Source organism: Dunckerocampus dactyliophorus, chromosome 6 (genome assembly GCF_027744805.1).
Source record: "Dunckerocampus dactyliophorus isolate RoL2022-P2 chromosome 6, RoL_Ddac_1.1, whole genome shotgun sequence".
Classification (NCBI taxonomy): Eukaryota; Metazoa; Chordata; class Actinopteri; order Syngnathiformes; family Syngnathidae; genus Dunckerocampus; species Dunckerocampus dactyliophorus.
Genome location: NC_072824.1, coordinates 4236469 through 4255476, shown reverse-complemented (window position 1 = coordinate 4255476; position 19008 = coordinate 4236469). Strand labels below are relative to the sequence as shown.

Below are 19008 nucleotides of genomic sequence, written 5' to 3'. Positions count from 1 at the left end.
GATCAGGAGTGTGTGTGTGCGCGTGTGCATGTGTGTGTCATCACCTTTGCCTGCCATCACGTCCAGGATGCTGGGCTGCAGCAGCACTGTGTTGCGTTTAGGCGACGACATGGCGATGGACTTGGCTGACTTGAGCAGGTGCAGCATGTTGGCCTGAGGACTGAAGTCCAGCTCGGGAGCCTTCTTCTTCATGTCGATGTGAACGCCGTGGATGCAGCTCCAGATGCCCTGAGGACGACAGCCGCATGAGACACGAGACCAAAAGGTGCGCTGGTCGTGTGTCCTCGCCGGCTAAATCAGCCGCAAAACTTTGACCTCATTTTGCTTCTTTTGTGTGCTGCTTTTGTGTGTGTGTGTATAATCTCTGGTGATTTAATTTGGGTGATGATGTCAGTGCTGCCTTTGAGTGCAAGGAGATGTTCCTCCTGGAGCCACTTAACCCCCAGAGTGTCAGTGTGAGAGCAGACACACACGTCGTACTCTCTTTGTAAAACACTTGATGTGTGAAATGCTGCTCGTCTGGAATAAAAGCTCTGCTACAGACACACACACACACACACACATGAATAATGAAACAAGCTCATTTGTGTGTGTTGGTGTGTGTGGGTGGGTGCAACCCACCCATGGACATGTGACCATATTTTTATTTATTTATTCATTTTTAAAGTGTGGTCTTTTCCTGCAGCCCACAGCAGGAAATACATCAGAGCCTCAGCTGGACTCGCAACGATCTTTCCTCGTTAATCTCACACCTCTACATCCTTGTGCACACACACACACACACACACACACACACACACGCACGCACGCACGCACGCACGCACGCACGCACGCACGCACGCACGCACGCACGCACGCACGCACGCACGCACACTTAAAAGAATTTTCAAAAAATGCTCCAGACATGCATTCATTCAGAGAAGTTGCTTCTCTTGTGAGCCAGCGAGGTTTGCCACTTGTCCACAGTCAGCAGGAAGAACCGGGGCAGTGAAGCCAACTCGCCTTGGCCGGCAAGGCTTGCTGGGGGGGACGGGGAGTGAGGAGGAAGTGTCGGCCGTCAAGATAGCGTCGGTGCAGAATGAGCGAGTCAAATCAAACAAACGGTTGTCATTTAGACACGTTAGTGTGACGTGTGTGATGTTCCTTCATGTAAGACATAAACCTTTACCAAACCATACTAGACAAAAAGCTCTAGCTGGCGTGGACTCACCCTGCTGATGGTGAAGAGGAGGCCGGGCCGCCCCGAGCAGACACCGGTGAAGCAGTAGCGCAGGCGCCAGTAGAAGAGGTGCTCAGAGATGAAGGTGAGGATGGACAAGCCCATGGCAGTGGCCAGCATGTAGAAGACACCCGCCATGTTGTCCACGTCCAGTTGGCTGGACATCACCTCGTTCTTCTCGTTATGGCAGATCCCCGTCAGCCACTGGGCCTCCAGCTCCTCCATCTCGCCTGGAGGAGATGAAGACAAAGGAGGTGAGGTGGAGGAGGTGACAGACTAAGACAGGCTTCTAAGTACTGATAGTGATGGAGTGGTAAGGAATGAGCATGTGTGTCTGTGTGTGATCATGAAAGTGCTTCACACACACACACACGCACGCACACAGGCAGTAATGATGATGAAATGGTGTGTTCAAGGGCTGATGGTTAAAGATAACGCTAAGCTAATTGGCAGCAGCAGCAGCCAAGGCTTCACCGTCTCCGATGATGCCGAGGATGGCCAGGTCCACCAGACGCTTCCAGTAGGATCCTTTCTGCAGCGCAATGCCGTATCCCGTGGTGGCGAAGATGTAGCCGCTGCCGATGGTGACCAACTTGCAGCCGTCGTCGCGGCCCGCCATGTAGTTGAGCACGGCGGCGTCGTAGATGAAGGCGTCCAGTTTGCTGCAAGACGAGGATACGCGCCCATTTAACACGTTTCGGTTTGCTCATGCACTCCAATAAAAAAGTGGATAAAAGCACAATTAACTGCCGCCGCCCCTCCTAGTGGCCAAGTTGGTGAATTACACTTGCATCTGCATTTTTTTTTTTTTTTTACGATAAAAAGGCAAAAAATTTGAGGGCGTACTTGCCGTTCGTTTGCTTGCTTTGCAGATCGCTTCTGTTTTACTGCCATTTCCTTGACTTTGTGGATTACTTACAGTCTTATTTTGAGTTGTTCTAATTTGTTATATTGTACAAGGTGGCTGCCATCTTAATTAAATGAATGAATGAATAATGACATGTTTTTATTACGCACATGAATGTAGTCACTGGCGAGTGAGTGTGTTGCAGGTTTTGACTTTTGGACGATTTTGTGTTTTACTTCTGTTATGAATTACACTGGGGGACACTCTATATGTTGCATTTAAAGAAAGACTTGTTTTTAGTCAATTTAAGTGTGCTGAGTTCAAATCTGAAGTTAGTTTTTTTCTGCAAGCTACAGATTTTATGCAATCTTTGATTTTTATGAAAAAATAAAAAAAATCGGGCATTATTATAGGATATTGCAATGTCAGCCACAAATCAGTATATTTAACAAAAAGAAACAGAAGAATAAAATGTGATTTTAGATTAAAGTACACCATTGTTAGAAGTGCCATATATTTTTTCTGGAAGCGTTTCTCAGAAAACAGTCTATCGCAACGTGAGATAAACGTCATTCAGAATGTTCTTCAGGTAAGAGTCAATCACAGCCAATAACGCCCATCACTTTCTGTCTGTACAGTATTTTAGTCAGATAGGAATTTGCGTTTGTAACTTTTGCGTTTGTACACTTTATCTGGGCAATCTCGTTTAATACTCCAGCAGTAGTCGGCCATCATACTTTTGTCCCAGCGACCTTGGTAGCATTCTTCCATGATCTTTAGGTCTTGGTGGTACCGCTCTCCTTGTTCGTCACTCACAGCCCCCAGGTTTTCAGGGAACTGGTCAAGGTGGCTGTTCAAAAAATGAAGCTTGATGCTCATGTTGCACCTGAGAGCACGAAAAGCAAGGAGCATTCTGTTCACAAGTTCATTGTAGTTCTCTGCCTTGTTGTTTCCAAGGAAGTTCTGAACGACTGCCACAAAGGATAACCATGCTGCCTTCTCCAAGGCGGTCATCTTGGCAACAAACTGATCATCACCAATGAGGGTTAGAATCTGTGGGCCATCAAACACACCTGCTTTGATCTTCTCGAACGACAACCCTGGTATAGCTGTGATGATGTGTTGGAAACATTCACCTTCGGTATTCAGTGCCTTGACAAATTGTTTCATCAAACCTAATTTGATGTGTGTAGGAGGAAAGGTGATCCTATCTCTGTTAACAATTGGGTCATGTGTGATATTTGGCATGCCTGCTTCAAGGGTTTCACGAACAGGCCAGTCCTTCTGGACCCAGTGTCTATCTCGTGCTCGACTGTCCCACATGCAGAAGTAACCTGGAAACTTGGTGAAACCTTTCTGTTGACCAAGAAGGAAGTTTACCATTTTCAAGTCTACCCAAATGATCCAGTTGTGCTCACAATATTTTAAGAAGTCCATGACCATTCTGATGTCATCATAGTCTTCCCGCAGATGCACTGAATGACTGACAGGCATGTTTACTGCCTCGTAAACATTGCCATTATGCAAAAGAACACACTTGAGACTACGTTTAGAACTGTCTAAAAAGAGCTGCCATTCAGTTGGATCATAGTGAGGAACACCCAGTTCTTTAAGACCTGGGATATCATGGCAGTAAACAAACTGTCTTCTGAAAAGAAGGTCACAAAAAGCTGGTCACGCTTTCTGTAATATGACACTTCAACAGTGTGATCAACAAGATTTTTGCCTCGTAATCTTGATGCCAAAAGCTCAGCTGCTTTCTTTGAAAGACCTAAATCCCGAACTAAGTCATTCAGTTCAGTCTGGTGAAGAGGCTTGGGTACTGGGGGAGATTCAGTCTCTGAAGAACATTCCTCCAATTGTTCCCACTCAGTTTCTGGCAATTCATTGTCACAACTGTCTTTCCTTGTTCGTATCATGTCCATTGTCTTTATCGTCTAATGAAGGCAAACCTTTGAAAACTGGAACAGGAACTTCTTCAGAGTGCGGAGCAGGCCGAATAGCTGAGGGAATGTTCGGATATACGATGTTATGTCTGTTTTTCTTGCCCACACCCGCTGTGTTTACCATGCAGAAGTAGCAATCAGTTACATGGTTGGTGGGTTCTCGCCAAATCAATGGAACTCCAAAAGGCAGACCATTGCGTTTTCTTGGTCCAGTTTCGGAGCATTTCCTCACAATTGTGGCACACAAAATGAGGAGCCCATTGCTTGTCTTGGTCACCAAGATGAACTTCAAAATAAGCCTTGTAGGCTCGCTTCACAAACAAGGATATGTTACGTCTCTGATGATGGAGTGTGTAGCAACCACAGATGTAACAGAAGGCATCAGGCTTGTTTCTACAGTGATGTCTCGATGAGGTAGCCATGTTTGATAAGGAAAAAAGAAGCATGATAAAAATATTAGAATCTATCTATGTATATAATCTCAAAACGCTTAGATTTGGGTTACGTAAATTCATATTTAGACTATTTCATCTATCTCAAATTGCATGAAAACTAGAGCTTATGGAGAAAAACTAATTTCAGATTTGAAATCAGCGCCTAAAAATCCTTCAGAACCAGTTAAAAAATCCAATGCAACAGAAAGTTAAAATAATAGTGTTCCCCAGGTGTTATCCATCCATCCTCTTATCTGAGGTTGGGTCGCAGTGGCAGCAGCCTAAAGCAGACCGCGAAGTGTTCCCAGGCCAGTTGAGAGACATAGTCTGGCCAACGTGTCCTGGGTCTTCCCCAAGGCCTCCTACTGGTCAGACATGCCTCCCCAGGGAGGTGTCCGGGAGGCATCCTGACCAGATGCCTGAGCCACCTCAGGTGGCTCTTCTCAATAGGGAGCAGCAGTGGTTCTACTCCGAGTTTCTCCCAGATGACAGTGCTTCTCACTTTATCTTTAAGGCAGAGTCCAGCCGCCCTACGGAAAAAAGTCATTTCAGCTGCTTGCACCCGCGATCTTGTCCTTTTGGTCACTACCAAAAGCTCATGACCATAGGTGAGGGTAGGAATGTAAATCAACCGGTAAATTGAGAGCTCAGTTCCCTCTTCACTACAGTGGACTGAAGCAGACGTCGCACCAATCCGTCTGTCAATCTCGTGTTCCGTCCTTCCCTCACTCGCGAACAAGACCTCAAGATACTTAAACTCCTCCACTTGGGGCAGGATCTCATCCACAAACCGGAGATGGCACTCCACCCTTTTCCAGGTGAGAACCAGGGACTCAGACTTGGAGGTGCTGATTCTCATCCAAGCCGCTTCACAATCGGCTGCAAACCTATCCAGTGACAGTTTCTGGTCACGGCTCGATGAAACCAGCAGGACCACATCATCTGCAAAATGCAGAGACCCCTGCAGCCACCAAACCGGATCTCCTCAATGCCCTGGCTGCACCTAGAAATTCTGTCCATGAACGTAATAAACAGAATCAAGGGCAGCCCTGGCAGAGCCAAATGTGCCGCTCTTTTGGTGCTGGTTGGGCAAACTCCCATGCACCCTCAAGGACCCTGCCGTGAGTGTAGAGTTGGTCCACAGTTCCCCGACCAGGACGAAAACCACACTGCCCCTACTGAATCTGAGATTCAACTATCCGGCGGATGTTATGAATTATGTGGGTTATTATTAACAACCTATGACTAGCTATGTTGTGCATGTGCACGGAATTGTGGGCCGTGCCTGGGCGTGAATCCGTGTGCTCACACGAGCCAAATGTGCTGCTCTTTTGGTACGAAGTCAAATGGCCTTGTGTGAGGCCCGTCTGGGAGTGTTGCTGCTCTACCTAGTGGGCAAGCTGGTCTTTTATTTGCACTTTTGCTTAAAAAATGTCATAAATTTGCAAAAAGGAGTCATTTTTGTTCCGTAACTAATAACTGTGGCAACATAAACGGTATAAACCAGACCAAAAAACTAGCTATCTGGGTGCTAAATGAATGCGGACTGAGCCACCTGCAACAAATACTGGATGGGCGATATTGCACAAGTAACGTCGCGGAAGTAATACAGTAACAAAGAAGTCTGACACACTTTTTGAAACATTATTGTTGACCGTAACACGGTAAAAATACCAATGTACCATTACACAAAAATATAAAAAATTAAAAAAAACTTTTCATTTCTGGAGTACAAGTACAGTGGAACTTCGGTTAGCATCCGCCCTGGTTAGCATGGTTTTTGGTTAATGTCGAAAATTTACACCACAATCTGTCGTGTTATTAATACACTGGCGTGAGTCCAACTGTGTTCTTGATGGGTTTTTTTTTTTTTTTTTTTAATCACAAAACGTCTTTCCTTGTTAGCATTCTATTAGTGGCAACCGGAACTGGATGTAGCTACCTCTGTGCTGTCATCAGCAGGTGACTCTCAAAAATGTTAACAAAAAACACGTTTTTATAGTTTTACATGCAGAAAACACTCCTAAATGCCTATAAATGATGAATGAAAGGGATACATTGAAGGACATTTAAGGTTACTTTTAGCTTCATTGAAGACGTCCCAAAGACACGATGTGGCAGCGAGATCAACCACCACCACCTTCGTGTTTTCACTCATGGCAAGAATCACATTTTCAATGAAGGTAAAAGCAACCTTAAATGTTCATTTATCCCTTTCATTCATCATTTATATGTACAGTATTCATATTAGATTCATCTACGACATCGATGCGTCGATTTATATTCCTATGGTCCAGCTACATCGATCTATGTTCAGCAAGTTTCCATTCCGGAGTACATATATCAATATAACATCGTATCAAAGGTAACCAATCGATTGAATCAATTCTAGGAAATAAAGCATTGAATTAAGTACGGCAGGCTTTATATGGATGTTTGTGTTTTTTTAGCACTTTTAATGATAATGATAAAGACGGTCCTGTGAAATACAATTGATTCGCTTCTTCTTCTTTTTGTCAGTTGAGTCACTTCATTCAGTATTCATATTTAACTCATCTTTCCTTACTTGAAACTCCTTTTAAGTGACCTTTATGGGGACAAAATGCAAAGTAAGGAGGTTTTGCACGCCTCTAGACGGTAGGTTACGGTCCAGTAGCAGTGACGCTTGTGTGATGTCATCATCCGGTGCGGCGTGTCCAGGTCAAAACACATACGTATGTGCACTGCAAAACTTCTGTCATATGTGCATTCTTGCTCGTTATTGCACATTTTAAGGCAAATCATCATAGCAAGCTATACCACCCTCTGTTCATCCTGATTTTGTATTTCATTTTTCACTAATTTTTTGTACTCATTGATAATTTATTCTTAAGTATGGCAGCATTATTAACAATTTATACCTGAGTCCCTTAGAAAAAACTACGGGAATCTAGGAAACCTCACCCGCACTGTCCAGTATCCAGGTAATTTATTCCACAGTCACAATGGTTGAATTTTTGGCTAAAAAGATACTGAATCAATTTAAAGTTACTGAATCGTTTCGGATTGTATCGTTCCAAGTGAACCAATATCATCCTTGAATTGTACTGACAACCACGAATTGTGATACGAATCAACGAATCGTTACACCCCTAATTTACAGGCATTTCCAACTGTTTTCTGCATGTGAAACTATAAAAATATGTTTTGTGTTAACATTTTTGCCTTTCTGGAACAATGAATTGGATTTACATGATTTCTTATTGGAAAAATGGATTCGGTTAGCATCCGTTTCGGTTAGAGTCGGACCTTCTAGAAGGAATTAATAACGCTAACCAAGGTTCCACTGTATATCAATTTCGCATAAATACCATATTTTACAATGGGTGAAAATGAAAAAATATATATTTATATCTTGTCATTAAAATGCCAATATTTTACCATTCATTAAAAAAGTGATAAAAACCGATGTTAAATTTCAATGATAACCAAATGTTAATAAGTGAAAATAATAAATATCTTTCTGAGGAAAACATGATCTTGTCCAATTTTTACACCTGTAATACAATTAACAGCAATTATTTATTGGGGTGTCACGAGACACGAGATTGGGTCTACGAGAACGGGACGAGCCGAGATTTTAACATTACTTTTAAGAAAAAAGTACAATGGAATAAATATAAAAAATATGACAATATATTGCAATCTACTAATTTCATTTCTACAACACACCAAAGTGCTGAAACCAATGCACAGAGATAACTCTCTTCCTGCCTGTTTGGAGGCCAGCAGCTGAGCTTTTAGCATCAAGATTACGAGGCAAAAATTTGGAGATGACAAAAACAGACACGCATGCACATGGCAATGCTGTATATTGAGGCGGGCAAAATGATCAAGTTCTTTTTCATTTATTGTGTGATTATTTAATTGATTTATTATCGTCCGGGCCCTTGTGTCCACAAGACATTTTTCTTGTCACATTTTAATCTCACAAGATGTTGTGACACCAATAATTATTTATAATAATGCTACAACATAAAAAAAATAAGCCAATTTCTTATAATAAGCTGATCCAGCTAAAACATTTGGCAATTTCAGTTTCAAGTTTAAGGACCAAGATGATATTAGTCAGAGTGAAAATATGAACTCCACCGACAAATCACATCTAGAAGATTCCTCAGAAGGCTGATTTTCGTGCTCGGCTACAAATCACATTCTCACATTTGGACAACGGCGCCGTCAACGTGCACGAGGACGTCTTTGTTCGCAGGTTGTTGTCATTATTCTGAGGTGACAGCATGAATTCAAAGTGTATGTGTGTGTGTGACTGAAGCACCCCCTGTGCGGACCTGATAGAGACCAGCTCAGCACAAACACAAGCCTGATGTATGGTCACTGAGATACTGTATATTCTACAGAGTTTCTCATCGTCACTGTAAGCCAAATGTAGTTGCAAAGCATTCATCCATCCCCAGCATATTTCATACATTGTTCAACATGTACATATTACTCAATTCTGCTGATGATTTTGTAAATTAAGCTAAAATTTTGGGCTGTTGACGCATTCGACTACTATCGCATTAAAAAAGCTAAGAAAGTAATGCTAAATTGTGTGAGTTTTCTACAAATACAGTGCCATTTTTTTTGGTACAAAATCCGACGATATGTCAAAAGCTTTCATTTGGATATTTTGTCAACTTTATACGGCATGAAACAAATATGAATGTGAGTCATTAAGGGCACTACAAGCTAGTACATTTTTATTGTGGGACATTTTCCTTAATTTATCAATAAATGTGGATTTTTAAATTAGGTTTGTTTGGCCTTAATTTATATATGTCTTCAAAATAATATCATTGTATTTTATGATGATTTTATGTGGCGTGTATACTTCCTTGGTGATAAAATATTTTTTTCTTTTTCTTTTTTTTCACACTTTGCAAGAAATTAGACACGTTAGTGGGACGTGTGTGATGTACCAAATCATACAACATGTTTATTTATGGATGCAAAATTAGGTTTGTTTGGCCTCAATTTGAATACTCTGTTGTATTTTATGATGATTACACGTGGCCCGTACATTTCTTTGCCAATGATTTTTATTTTTTTTATATCATTTTGTTTTGTCTTTGCTTGTTTGAAAATTTGCAATAATTTTGAGACCATTTTCCTTAATTTATAATGAATTTGTGTTTGTTTGAACTCAATTTTAATATATATATATATATATATATATATATATATATATACAAAAAAAATGTATTTTGTAATTGTATCTGGCTTGCACATTTCTTTGGCAATAAACTATTTTCTAAATACCTTCTTTTTTTTTTTTAACTTTGCAAGAATTGCAAGGGCATTTTCCATAATTTGAGTGAGTCCTGCCTACATCAGGGGTGCTCACACTTTTTCAGCCTGCGTGCTACTTTTAAAATGACCAAGTCCCAAAGATCTACAGTACCTACTGTTATAAATATAGAAAGTATATATATTTACTATATTTATTTAAAAAACGTATGAGTATGTATTTATGTAGGTTATACATGTATACCAGGAGTGCACGCACTTTCTCAGCATGCAAGTACAAGTCAAAATGATCTTCCTCTTTCTATAAAACATATAACATATACAAAATGTAACCAGTAAACTGAAATTCTATTGTAAATATGAATGATTAGTATTTCACATTCACATTGTCAAAGTTTACAGGTAATCGAAGTTGTTGCTATCATAATTCATTTCAATAAGGAAATAAAGATAATTCCACATAACTCCTAAATAGTTGTGTACATAACCTGAGTACTGGTAATATGGACACACATTAGGACACACAGTTCATGTATTACATCCAGTTAGCATTTGCTATCAAACATTAGCATATACAAGAATTTAAAATGATGATGCAAAAGACAATGCAGCCCAAGTCAAGGCAACATATTGAAAAGGTTTCACCAATGGGCACATTTTTAATGTCATCATGAAATAATAGTTTAAGAAGCCAACGTGTAGAAAACACTGATTTCTGTAGTAGAGTTCATGACGCCAAGCAAAGCCAGTAAACAATACTTTTTTTCTACGTAACTAGCCGCTACAAGTGAACAGATAACTTTAGTTATAGATATAGACATCTTACCGCTGAGTTAGTTCATCCATCATCACAATCATAAAGATGAAAGTTGCATCTTCGTGTGTAGCTTGAAACGCTGCGGGGGAGCGAGCGCAAATCAGGAGGGGAGCTTTATGTCAGCTGACTGATGTCATATGACAAGTACAAAGTGACGTTTACGCCATCGACCCAAACTACACCTTGGCGATCTACCGGTAACTCGCGATCGACGTAATGGCCACCCCTGGCCTACATTATACAGTCAAACTTGTCTATTGCGGCCACTAGAGGGAGTCTGCAAAAGTGGCCACTATAGACAGGTGGCCTCTATAGACAGGTTGGCGTCCAGTTTGAATGTTGACCAGTGGGGGGGGGGTTTGGGAAGAATAATAATAATGTTGACCAGTAGAGGGCGCTGCGGACACATTACTCTTGTTCTTCCAAGTGTACTTTGTAGGTCTACATGACAATGTAGTGCAATCATAGCCAAGGTTTTTACTTACTAAAAGGAAGCTAGAGGCTTAATAATAACTGATAGAATATATCCACGACCCACAGAACAAAGCTGTGCTAGTAATGTCTTACGCTTGTTTTTAATATTTTACTTTTTATACGGCAGAGTGTCATTACAGCTTTAGTTCATCAGGAAGTGACGGGAAGTGACGGTGGACAGGCATTGCCGGGACAGCTATGTAGTGGGGCTTGTTTAACCTTTGCCTTGTGGGCAAGCAGGAAGGAGAGACAATGCTAAGAGATGTGTGTGTGTTCTGAGCTGCTGTCTGGTGGCCGCGTTCAATAAATAAAGTTGGCAGAAGCAACAGTTCAGAAGCAAAAGTTTCCTTCTTTGCTTCGGAGTTGAATAACACTGACAAGTTAACAGACTAGTAGCGAACGGAAAATAAGACGGCTTTTTTTGTGTCGAATACAGAAGATGAGGACTATGATGGATTTGTGGATGAGGATTGATCAAAAATAATGTGAGTTGATTCTAAAATACTTCAATTAAGTACAACCAAACTCAGTTTTGCTCCCGCTGCCGCATGCATGCTAGCGTATGTTTTTTTTTTTTATTGTAGCGTCGCTGGGAGCACGTCCTGTTCCCAGCCTACTTTGCGGTAATGTTTTGGTGCAAATGCTCTTAAAGTTACATGTTTGACCAGGAAATAGCAAGCTCAAAAGAAGACGGCTTTTTTTATGTGGAACAACTGACAGTTTGTGTGGATCTTGTGAATGATTGTGACTGAGCTAGGACTAAGTAATTAAATTCTACACACGACGGCTTCATTGATTGAAAAACAAAACTTTTGCGTGCATGAAGCTTCTACTTGAGTTGGTAATTTGGCCGCTATATGCGGTCAGATATTGACCAAGGGAGACAAAATGGGTGGCCGCTGGCCGCGTTAGACAGGTGACTGCTATACACAGGGTCTATAACGTAAATTTGCTGCGGGGGATTTTTCAGTGGCTGCTATAGGCAGGTGGCCGTTCTATAAAGGTGGCCACTAAGACAGGTTTGACTGTACATACTCCTATACAGGTTCTATAATAAAAAGTAACATAATTGAATATTATGATGATTTTATGTGGCCTGTACATTTTATTGGTAATAAACTATTATTTTAGCCGTTTTTAACTTTGTAAGAATTTTTAGGAAATTTCCTTAATTTATCCTTTATTTGTCCTTTATTTATGATGAATTTATGTCTGTTTGACCTCAGTTTTAGTATTTAAAAAAATAATAATATGATTGTATTTTATGATTTTATATGGCCTATATACATTTCTTTGGCAATAAACTATTTATTTTTTTGTATTTATAGCTTTCTTTTTTCCTTTTGCAAGAATATTTAGGCCATTTTCCATAATTTATCACTGAGTACTGCCTAAATCATACGACATACTCCTAAACAGATTCTATAATAAAAATAACATTATTGTATTTATGATGATTTTATGCACACTGTATATATAAAATATGCTTGCGTGTTAAAACGACAGAACACTTCCCCACAAGCCGGTGCTGGGCCCACTAGGAATCAGGTCCAGGACCTACACTACCCCCTGTCTGCAAAGGGGACCCATGATGTTCTTACCCGGTCTTGAGGCTGACCAGAGCGTCCTGCACGCCGTTCTGGTGGTACTTGGTCATGTACTGGTGCATGTCTGGGTAGTTCTTGCGGATGTTGCGCTCTGTGCTGCCGTTGGGAACCGTTCCGAAGCGGAAGGGCGGGGAATAGGAGTAGGGACTCTGGAACTGGAGGTGGACAAGAGAGGAGATGAGGTGAGGACCAGAGTGACGAGAAGAGACAGAGGAGAGGACAGGAGGTGAGACACTGAGCGCTGGACTCATCAGTCATCATCATCATTGTGAGGCCAGTCTAGCGTGAGGCCGGGCTGAGGTTCTGCTGACATGGCCGTGCTCAGCGATGTCAGCAGTGTGTGTGTGTGTGTGTGTGTGTGTGTGTGTGTGTGTGTGTGTGTGCGGCTCTGCTAAGCTGCCAGTATAAGCATAGTGACAGTGATGACCAGAGGGGTCAGGTTCTTGCACCCTGAGAGGGAGACAAGATAACCCCAAACTGTGTGTGTGTGTGTGTGTGTGTGTGTGTGTGTGTGTGTGTGTCACCTTCTTGTCGGAGAGCCCAGTGACCTGGTCCACAAACTCTTCCTGAATCATGAAGGCGGCCAGGTTGGCGGTGTACGAAGCCAAGAAGATGACAGCGAAGAAGGCCCACACCGACACGATGAACTTACTGGTGGTGCCCTTTGGGTTCTGGACAGGTACTGAGTTGTTGAACACCAGACCCCACAGCAGCCAGATGGCCTTACCGATGGTGAATGATGGACCATGAGGATCTGAGGGAGAAGACAACCAATAAAGATTCCAGCTACGTTTATTAGGCAGTAAATGACAACAGTGATGCTAATCGTCCTCTTCTACTCCTCCATGATGACATTACTGGACATCCGTGCCATTGAGGATGCCCCACAGGTGGTCAATTGGGTTCAGACATACTTGTCTCCGTCCTCAGCAAGGCACTTGATTGTCCTGGAGGTGTGTTTGGACTCATCTGAGTCACAATGTCACAGTCCATATTGGAATTCCTGTTCTCCCACAATGAACCGCAGCTCCCAACGTGCCGGCAGCACTCATGCACGCTACCACCACCATACTTGACATACTAGACAAGACACAATTATCTCGCCAAAGGACCACACAAAGTCACAGGTTTTGTTGCTGTTGACAATTGAAGTAGCCAAGATCTATGGAGAAAGTGTGTTTAATGTGGCAGCACTCATGCAGTCCCACATGCTACCACCACCATACTTGCCTGTGGACAAGACGCAATTATCTCCCCAAAGCACCATAAAAGTCACAAGTTTGAAGTTGCCAAGCTCTATGAAGAAAGTGTGTTTAATGTGCATCTTCCCGGTGCTGGCAGCACTCATGCTGTCCCAGACGTCATTACCACCACGCTTGACTGGAGGCAAGACACGCTTACCTTGCTACTCAGTTGGAATTCAGCTTTTTCCTCAATGAACCTCAGCTTCCCTGTGCTGGCAGCACTCGTGCGGCCCCAGATCCAACTACCACCTTGCTTGGTTGTAGGCGAGACACAATTATGTGGCTATTCACTTGTGTTGCAAGTTATTTAGACCATATGGACTAACTGGACTTCTGCATGTTGGTGAAGTTGCAAGTTCCAAGGTGCTTTTCCTCATGGGAGGGCAGAAAGGTTACGTTCTTAACCAAGATTTTTTTAAGTACATATGTCAGTGCTGTGGTAATAATAATTATAGAAATATTTTTGGCTCCTAGCAAAGGAAGCAAATATTTATTTTTGGGTTGTGAGCTGAAGCAAAGTTTGTAAAAGTATGAAAGGGATGAACAAGCACTTTGGACACAGTAGTGATGGCAAAAACTTCCATTTTAAGGAGAACATACTTTAAAGTGAATAATTGATGGCCAAGTACAACAACAGTGGCTGCTGTCTTTTGGGGGATTGAAGAGGAAGACGCTTGCTGTGACAGTGGAATGTTTTTATTTCAAGGGGAATCGGTGGAATGGTTGGGAAATCCTCATTTCAACATTTTGTGACATATTGAAATGTTTTATTAGCTCCACCATGTGCAAATTGTGCATAGCCAAGAGGCTCAGATTTCGTGAATATGCAAAAATGGTGTCATGTACCGCATTTTGTGTTATTGTTCCTGTTTTCACCTTTGTTTCCTGGTTTTATTCTCCTTTTGTGCACGTTGCTGTTTTCCACCTCGTATGGTTAGTTGATTTGTGAGCGTTAGCTATTCCACCTTTCCTCCTACATTATTTTGTACTTTGTGTTTTTGATGTGTCAAAATGGCGCCACCTGTCCATTCATAACATGCTACATGTCATCCTTCATGTTGCAGCAGGTAGCTTCCTAGCTAATCAGCAGCTGAGATTCACAGCATTTCTTTTAAAAACATTTACAGTCGTCCCTCACTACATCACTCCCTCACTATCGCATTTTTTCCAAAATGTAATTATTAATAAACGATGGCTGTTTCGTGGTTGACGACGGCCTACACATTGAAGCAAACTGTTAGTTTTTTTTGCCCAAAATAAGCATTTTCGAGCATAAAAATGGCTAAATGAACTAAAATAAGCTATTAAGAGCACCATTCAACTTGTGACTGTAGTATTCTACATTGGTCACTAGGTGTCATTAATTGTTTGGCGAGACAAGCACCAGACTTGATCACCAGTAAGGCTGCAACTAATGATGATTTTAATAACAGACTAATCGGTTGATTTTTTCGATTTATTGGATTAAAAATATTTTTAATTTCCACCTCTTTATTGAGAAATAAAAGATTTGAACTGACAGAGCAAATACGTGCACAAACACCAGGGTGCCACTTGAATATTCTGTTCAAATTCATGATAAATAATTTAAAAAATCAACATGTTTGTCAAATAGCTGTCAAATTGATATTAAGCAAACACCTTCAGGTCGTGGTTGGGTCCACAACACATCAGAAAAGAGGCAAAAATGCCCATCACTGTTGATAGGTGTGAATATCTTGTTTTGGCTAAAACACAAAGATAACAGGTCCGCTTTCATGGATGACTAAGGACATTAAAAAATATTCACATTTGAGAGGCTGAAATCAGAGGATATTTACATATTTAAATCAAAAAACGATTAATCGATTCCCAAAATAGGTGTTGATTAATTGTATAATCTCTCTAATCACCAGAACAACAGGCTTTTATTTCAGGTTTAAATGACCTCACAACAGGCACAATAAATACATAACAGGGGTGCACGATAATTATGAGGGAATTATGTCATACCGATAAATCTGATAACTGAGAATTTTTTAAACAGCGCTCCATTGAGTTGTTACCTGTACGGTTACCTGTACGGTGAGCAAATTTGCTCCTTTTTTCTCCTGCCTGTGATGTTAACGGCCTGTCGTAACTTCCCTGAGCTCACTTGTAAACAAACACTCACTTTCTGAGGAAGACATTTTGCGTGCTCTTTGTACCACATGCTCCACCATGAGGAGAAAAAAACCCATCAAGCAAACGAAAAACATTATCAGCTACCTGAAATGCCAGTGATGCGGCGTTTGAAAAGTTTGCCAGAGACCTCCGTACCATCACACCGGCTGCACGGAGCGTGTGCCTGAATACAGTGCACTTTACTGGGCTACACTGGGTGGGTCTTCCCGCTCTATACTCTGGTTCACCTGATAGTAGTGATGTGGTAGTAATGTCATGATATTTGGTTAGGACAAATCAACAGGTACCAACTGACCTCCAGGTGTGCACACAGTTAAATACTGTTAAATTTACATTTTTAAAAAGTAGATCCAAAAAAGTTATCTGTACCATATTGAGAAGCACAAAGTTAGCGGTATCAGTTTTAAAAAAAGGTATTGTGCAAGATATTGTATGAATGTGAGTGTATATATTTTCTATATGTGCCCTGCGATTGGCTGGCGACGAGTCCAGGATGTACCCCGCCTCTTACCTGGGGACAGCTGGGATAGGCTCCAGCATGCCCCCGCTACCCTAGTGAGGACAAGCGGCATAGAAAATGGATGGATGTTGTCTGCTAGTGGTGACTAGCTCATGAGACACCCAACTCTCAAGGCGAGTCAATGCACAAGATTAGGTCCACGAGAACGAGACCAGACGAGATTTTACCATCAATTCCAACAAATTGGGCATACTGGCTTGTTCGTGTTGATGGGCTCACTTTGCTCATTATTAATATTCCCATACGGGGGCTGTGGAATTTGGCTTAGCATTCATCTTTTTTCCTTTCGCCCCCCCCCCAATAGAGACAAAGCACAAAGCGACTGTATGACAAGATGTCGCACTTTCTTGCTCAATTGAACCGTTATTGTTCTATGAACATTTAGGTGCTGAGCCAATGCACAGATATAGAGTATATGGAGGTTGGCAACTTTTCCATTGATCATGAAATTCATTTATTTATTATCACAAGACATTTTTTTCTGAACGAGAAATCTTGTCACATTTTAATCTCGTGACAAGAGATCTTGTCGCCGCAGCTCGTGTTTACTATCACGACTAAAAAAAAAAGCAGATGTCTGAGTTCTCCTGTACCTGTGAATAAAGAAATAAAGGAAAGGAGGCAAACTTGCAAGGAGAGCTCCATTAAATCAAATTAGGTTAAAAATAGAAACGTCTAATTGACTCTGGGCTCGTCTCAGCACCGTGTCAATGCTTTGGGAGAGTATTAGCATCAGTAACTTGCCAAAAGTCAGCACAATAATAGCTCAATTCCTTCGCCTCATGGGGGATGCTTTGCCGCTCCTGTGTGTGTGTTGTTTGTGTGTGGGTGTGTGTGTGCATACCTTTGCCTTGGGCCAAGTTGCGGTTGAAGCCCAGCGGAGACACAAACTCAAAAAGGAAGACGGCGATGGCCGTGACGATGAGCAGCATCACAAACATCATCACCCAAACAGAGGCGCTGAAGGGCTCTTTTGGGGTGGGGTGGGGTGGGGGTGTGTGTGGGTTGGGTTGTTGGTGGTGTGATGGTTATGATGAAAAAGAAGAGGAGGAGGATGAGAAGAAGGACATGACAGAGGGAGTGAGGAGGAAGGAGGGAAAGGAGAGTTAGTCACAGTAGTTTTGACGAAGCACATTTCCATATTTCTTATTACTTCACTGGAGCAGAGATGGTGTGTGTGCATGTGTGTATGTGTGTGTAGAGGGGCAGGGCGGGGGGATTCTGGAAAGAAACTAGAGTGATCTGATGTGCACTCCTGTGTGCATGTATGTGTGTGTGTGTGTGTGTGTGAAGGCACGAGTCGAATGAGCGTCAGGGAAGCCAGATAGTGTGTATATGCGTGTGTGCGTGTGTGTGTGTACATGCTAAGTACGTGTGTGTTAAGTATGTGACTGCCAGGGTTAGCCCACCCTGAGAGATTGTGCGCTGAGGTGCCTCTAATATGAGCGCCAGAGATACTGAACCGTCAGTGATACCCTGGTCTGTGTACACGTACACACACACACACACACACACGTTCAGCATGCTTTCATAGCAAAAACACACACAAAGCATTGACCCCTGATTCCAGCACATAAAATACGTTCGTGCGGCATCAAACACACTGACGCGAGGCTTGATGCGCCGGGACCAACACACGCACTACCCAACCCCGCTCCATCACCCACCCCCTACACCCGCTTGCTACCCCCGCCCTCCCTCGCCCTGACCGCCTCCACAAAACATGAGAACAGCAGCAGTGGCGGCGTTGGGCAGAGGAGCGTCAGGAGCGTTTTGTCTGAGCCGTCGTTTCCAAAACCAGCTGGCACGCTCTGTTGTGCCCCCTCGCCCACCCCCCTCTGCACATTTCATGTGCTGAGGGTGTGGAGGCCCAGATATAGTCGAGCGAGCGGTGAAACTTGGCCAGCGTACTGTGCCTGAATAAAATATTCCACTTTATGAGCAAGATTATGCCAATGTGCGCCTTACCAACCGTCACTCCTCCACCATGGCCGGCTGGCGCGGGACCAGACAAACGTGACGAAAAAGGGCGGGTTGGGGGGAACAAAGGAACTCTTTCTTACCGAGGAATGCAGAGGGAGAGACGGTGCCGTTGCTACGCGACACCATCACGCTGATGCCCGTCTCCACAAAGGGCACGGAAAAGTCGATGACCTCCGACCTCTCCTCGTTGATGGTCAACGAGCCAACCGCCATGGCGGCTTTCTTGTACACCACCTGTTTGGACAGAGAGGGAGCGGGGTCAGTCAAAACATTGATGCAGTCATGTGAAAAAATGAGGACATCCTACGGTCCTACCTGTAAAAGACGTGTGGCGCCCCCTATGGGCTGTGTTGAAAATGCTTTGCAAGACATGCTAGCATACATGTTTTGACACATTTTCACCCTTTTGTGCACAGTGCTTCAGAAGAAACAAAATCTACAAATGCATCAGTTATATCCGGGGTTCCC

At 42.6% G+C, this 19008-nt stretch overlaps 1 protein-coding gene across 5 annotated transcripts in view; it reads right to left on the bottom strand.

The window, feature by feature from the left end:
* grin2ab (glutamate receptor, ionotropic, N-methyl D-aspartate 2A, b) overlaps positions 1–19008 on the bottom strand; it is a 225499-nt gene that overhangs the window by 10730 nt on the left and 195761 nt on the right. For all 5 annotated transcript variants that reach the window (XR_008570668.1, XR_008570670.1, XR_008570667.1 and 2 more), the window contains 7 exons: positions 18621–18774; positions 17402–17527; positions 13155–13384; positions 12625–12785; positions 1694–1881; positions 1211–1449; positions 45–228 (listed from right to left, as the gene is read on the bottom strand). Coding sequence is in view for 1 of the 5 variants with exons in the window: in XM_054778990.1 (XP_054634965.1) it covers positions 45–228; positions 1211–1449; positions 1694–1881; positions 12625–12785; positions 13155–13384; positions 17402–17527; positions 18621–18774 (1282 nt within the window). In the remaining 4 variants the exon portion in view is untranslated. The remainder of the gene's footprint in view (positions 1–44; positions 229–1210; positions 1450–1693; positions 1882–12624; positions 12786–13154; positions 13385–17401; positions 17528–18620; positions 18775–19008) is intronic.